Source organism: Austrofundulus limnaeus, unplaced genomic scaffold, assembly GCF_001266775.1.
Source record: "Austrofundulus limnaeus strain Quisiro unplaced genomic scaffold, Austrofundulus_limnaeus-1.0 Scaffold367, whole genome shotgun sequence".
Classification (NCBI taxonomy): Eukaryota; Metazoa; Chordata; class Actinopteri; order Cyprinodontiformes; family Rivulidae; genus Austrofundulus; species Austrofundulus limnaeus.
The window spans coordinates 144,998-149,530 of record NW_013952769.1 but is presented as its reverse complement, the minus strand read 5'-3'; the positions used below and the strand labels follow the sequence as shown (position 1 = coordinate 149,530).

Here is a 4,533-nt window from a genome sequence, read left to right as displayed (position 1 = left end):
CGGTCCCACGGCCCTCTGTGGCCCAAAGTTAAAAACTGTTGTTCTTTTGAGGCCCTCAAGGTGGCGCTCGGCCGTGACCCATAGGTTAAGAATCTCTGGTGTAAATAACAGTAGCTAACTTGTAGCCCTTCCAGCAGAAATATTCAAAAAACTGTGTGATGCTAAACAGACCAGTCAAATGCAGGTAAGATAATAATCATTCACAGCTTTTCCAGCTGTGTCAACTGTAAAATGACCAGTCTCTTTAAAAAAATAACCTATAGAAGAAAAATAAAACTAATATTTATGGACTTAGTGAGAATTGTCAGATTTATCAGTACAGTTGTGATAAGAGAGGCACTGGCTGACGTCAGAGCAGGAAACATGCAGACAGTTGTTCCAGGAAAAGGACAGCTTGACCTCCACTTCAGAATACGATAAAGACGTCTTCAAATCTTATCTTCCGTGACGCTACAAAAATCTTTTGGCGTGTATTAACGAGCACTGGGGTATGATAATCCTCATTTTATGTCTTCCTCTAAGGTCAGATTTTTCTTTTAAAGTTTCCAAAACCAGCCACAGTAGACTCAATCACAGTAATAAAAGTGATCAAATAAAATGCAACAATGAAGCTGAAGTTGTCTGTTCTCGGTCAYGCTTTGAGGCTGAAAACGACGCGGCAGCTCAGTGATTTCCTGSTTCTTCGTTTCCTTCCAGGGCCAGGCGATGTCTCACACCGTCACGTCTCAGCACAGTTCTGCCAAGGTGGACGGGCTGAGGTCAGCCACGCCGTACGTGGTGCAGGTCAGAGCTCGCACCGTTGCAGGATACGGACGTTACAGCAACCCCATGGACTTCAGCACCAGCCTGCACAGTACGGGCCGACCCTCCTCTCCCCGATGATCCACTGCGCTTRAWGAMTGTTTAGACTTTACAGCTTTTATGAGCGTCTTAATTAGTGGCCAATACACGTGCAGCAAAATGCACCCTTTAACCTCTTCTCTTTGTGTTCATTTGTGTGTGTGTGTGTGTGTGTGTGTGCGTGGTCCAGGTGACCCTCAGAAGTCTGTGCAGGACCAGCTGCCTCTCATCATCGGCTCGGCGTCCGCAGGTCTGGTGGTCGTCGTTGCCTTGGTGGTTATTGCTGTTGTCTGCCTTAAGTAAGTGTTTGATTTTTACCCCGACAACCTGCGCCGCTTGTTTCCCTCATGTTAATTAGACTTTGAACAAAGAGGCTCATTAAAGTTTAAGATGATTTCAAAGAGTGGGCGCTTTGAGCCACTTTAGCTGCTTTCAGTCCAACGAGGTGTTTAGTAAGACGTGAAAAAAATGAGCTGGTCTTCTTTTATTAACGACCGCCACTGAAGGCRAAAGAGCAATGTTTTTATTGTGTGTGTGGTTGTGTATAAGTTAGGAAAAGATCTCATGAACCACTTGGTGAAATTTAAGTAAACATATCTGCTAAGAGATTTCAGGAAACACAGAAAAGGATTAAACTCAAATAGTTTTACAGATAGTGAGCTAAACGTTGGTGTTTGGGTAGCTGAGAGTCATCTCCAACACAAACCTGAGCACTAGTTTTTAAAACTTTGAGATTAACAACTGGAGTCAGCCTTGTGTGTCTGTTAGCAAAATATCTCATGAATCACTGGACAGATGTTAATAAAATGGGATGTACATTTATAACTAACTTTAAAGTGCCCATGACATCAAATTTTGTAATAAAAATGAATGTATTTATGGAAAGATAACAATATTAACACATTGTAAAAAAGATTTCACGCCGCTAAGATGAACGGTTGTTGAGATATTTGGATGTGTAGTAACAGGAAGTGATGTCAAAGGGGGATGTCTGAATGTAAACAGAGCGTTGCTAAAATGCTAACAGCACAGACTGTAGAGAAGAATCTGATGTTTCTTTAGATTATTTTAATCACTATCATAGCGAGATGAAAAAGAGTCAAAGTTCAAATAATATTGTTCAAATAAACAAAAAACAGAGTTTTCTTTCTCAAAGAGTTCCCCTTTGATGTCACTTCCTGTTTCACTTTAACTGAGCCAAGTTCAAAAGAAAATAAGCCAGTTATATGACATAATGCATAAAATCATGTGTATTATGCCAAGTTTCTTAAATATAAATATTTGGTTTTTAGATTTTTTTGTATTCATGGATATGCACGTCACAGGCACTTTAACGGTCAAAGTGATTCAAGATGGCCGCCACAGCTAAGCAAACTTATCAAACATGAAAATGGTCATAACAGTCGAACTGAGCTAAATTTTGGTGTGGTATTAGCTGAGAGTGAACCCCAACCAGTGGTGGGCACGGTTCTGCTAATCCGCTAACAGCTAATAGCAAAGCTAATTTTTTGTTTAGCAGTGTAGCGCTTTGGCTAACGTTGGAAACTGTTAACAGGCCCATTAGCTTYCGCTTAGTTTAGTTCTACTAACTTTAAGTCAGCTAAACAAAAACAAAAATCACTATGCCCTGACACATGCCGAGCTGCGCATCTTTGTCATGTACTATGTGTGTGCATGTAGCATCTTTAGCATTTTCTGTGTCGACCTGTGAGACAAAGATATGTGAAGCAGGTTGAATGACAGTCACCTTCATCTACTCAGATTYTTGTAATCTGAGCATAAATTGGGGTTTTGGCCAGGGAAATTTGCTAAAGCACTCTGTTTATTTGGTTTTATCCCGGTGGATTAATGCTGGTAGACATGTTTTATGTTTAAATGACAGATCTTGAGTCAGCAGTTATCAATTAGTGTTACCTAAGTGCTAACTGCTAACAACCAATAACAAAACAGGAGCCAGGGAGAAGGAGAAATCACACACAAGATAGGCCCTGTAGCAAAACTGTAATCCTACCTGGGCAGACAAGAAACCCAAACAGAACTTCAACTAACCCCCAGGTTACCCCAAACCCAGACCGGTGGTCAGTCCGTATATTACGGGAGTTTCAGAGAAACTGAGACGTTTATTTTTAAACTCCAAAACATACAGCAAAACCTGGTTTACCCCAAAGTTCCGATCCCCCAGTACAAAAGTATCAAAGAAGGACTGTGACCAGTTATACATACAAGGAAACAAAGCAGTCACTGTTCAAAAGGATGGCCCAGCACAGCAGAGCAACATCATCAGGCCAGGATCTGGCTCATTGTTAAACAGGCCTCTGTGAATAGAAGCAAATTATCAGAGCACTAACAGTCAGTCATTAGGCTGATGGTCCTCCTTTTGCATGTGAACAACCAATTTTAATTGTCACCAATAAACTGGTTGATCCAATAAAGGTACTGCTTATAAGTCTGAGATTACCTGCAAGTCTTTTAGACAAAACACAGCAAAAGAAAAATGAAGAACCTGTCCAGAGGACCTGACTCAGCCTTGTTAGATTAGTTGGCTGTTTGGTGGTTAGTGAAGCTAACTTTGCGGTTAGCTGTGCCCACCACTGACACCAGCACATACTCTGAACACTGAAAGATCTCTGGAGATTATTCACAACATGTGTCTGTCCTTATTTATGTAGAACAACCTGATGTCAGTTTAAAAATCTGACATGAAAGGTGGTGGGTGATATTAGGTGTGTTGAGTGGACCTGGGCAGACCTGGACTGATGATGTGAATGTGACTTCTCTCATGTGCTTCTTGTTTACAGGAAGCAGCGCAGCGGGTCGGAGCTGGAGTACACTGAGAAGCTGCAGCAGTACAGTGAGTTTGTGTTCACTTTCCTCCTTTCGCTCAGAGTCATGCCAGCACAGTTAACCAAACAGATTTTATTCCATTTTCCAATCACCTGTTTGAGTTCGGCTTCTAGATCAAAGGAAGCTGGACCACGTGGATGAGCTGAGTTAATAAAACCAAAACATGCAGAGGAAATACTTTTACAAAATAAGAATCAAATAAACTCACTTTTTCTTCAGCATCTATCCTTCAGTGTAAACAAATCTGAAACCTTGAGAGTTATTACATAAACATAAGTATCAACATTAAATCATTTTTCTTCCCTACATGGATAGATAACTGTACAAAAAATATCATCTTGATTAACGGTAACAGCATTCTGCAGCCGTGCTGTGAGGTTGTAATTATGTGCAGAGCTGCTTTACGTTAAACACTGACACCAGTTTGCAAACATTCTAATAGTGTCTCCGACAACACTTGAATTCCTAAACATTTCCTTTGGTCGAAACAGTTGTTTTATTTAACATCTTAGCATGCAAACATAGATTATCATCATTAAAACCACCCAGAGAGAGAGATTTTTGTAGACGTTCACTTAGAAATTAATTGAATTTGTACATTAATAAACATTAATTGAACAGGAATTTTTATTGAAATGGCTTCTGACACTGTTTAGACCAGTGGGGTCCAGTCCCGGTCTTGGAGAACCGCTATCCTGCATTTTTTACTTGTTTCTTTGCGCCAGCACACCTGATTCAGTGTCTGAATCACCTCTTCTAGTTCTGCAGAAGCCTGCTAAGATAAGATAAGATAAGATAAGATAAGATAAGATAAGATAAGATAAGATAAGATAAGATAAGATAAGATAA

The 4,533-nt window shown here is 40.4% G+C and overlaps 1 protein-coding gene across 2 annotated transcripts in view; it reads left to right on the top strand.

The window, feature by feature from the left end:
* The window catches only part of LOC106528279 (ephrin type-B receptor 3), a 95,470-nt gene that overhangs the window by 83,320 nt on the left and 7,617 nt on the right, over nucleotides 1-4,533 (top strand). For both annotated transcript variants that reach the window (XM_014023412.1, XM_014023413.1), the window contains exons 7-9: nucleotides 697-853; nucleotides 1,031-1,139; nucleotides 3,639-3,691. In XM_014023412.1, coding sequence (XP_013878866.1) covers nucleotides 697-853; nucleotides 1,031-1,139; nucleotides 3,639-3,691 — 319 coding nt within the window. The remainder of the gene's footprint in view (nucleotides 1-696; nucleotides 854-1,030; nucleotides 1,140-3,638; nucleotides 3,692-4,533) is intronic.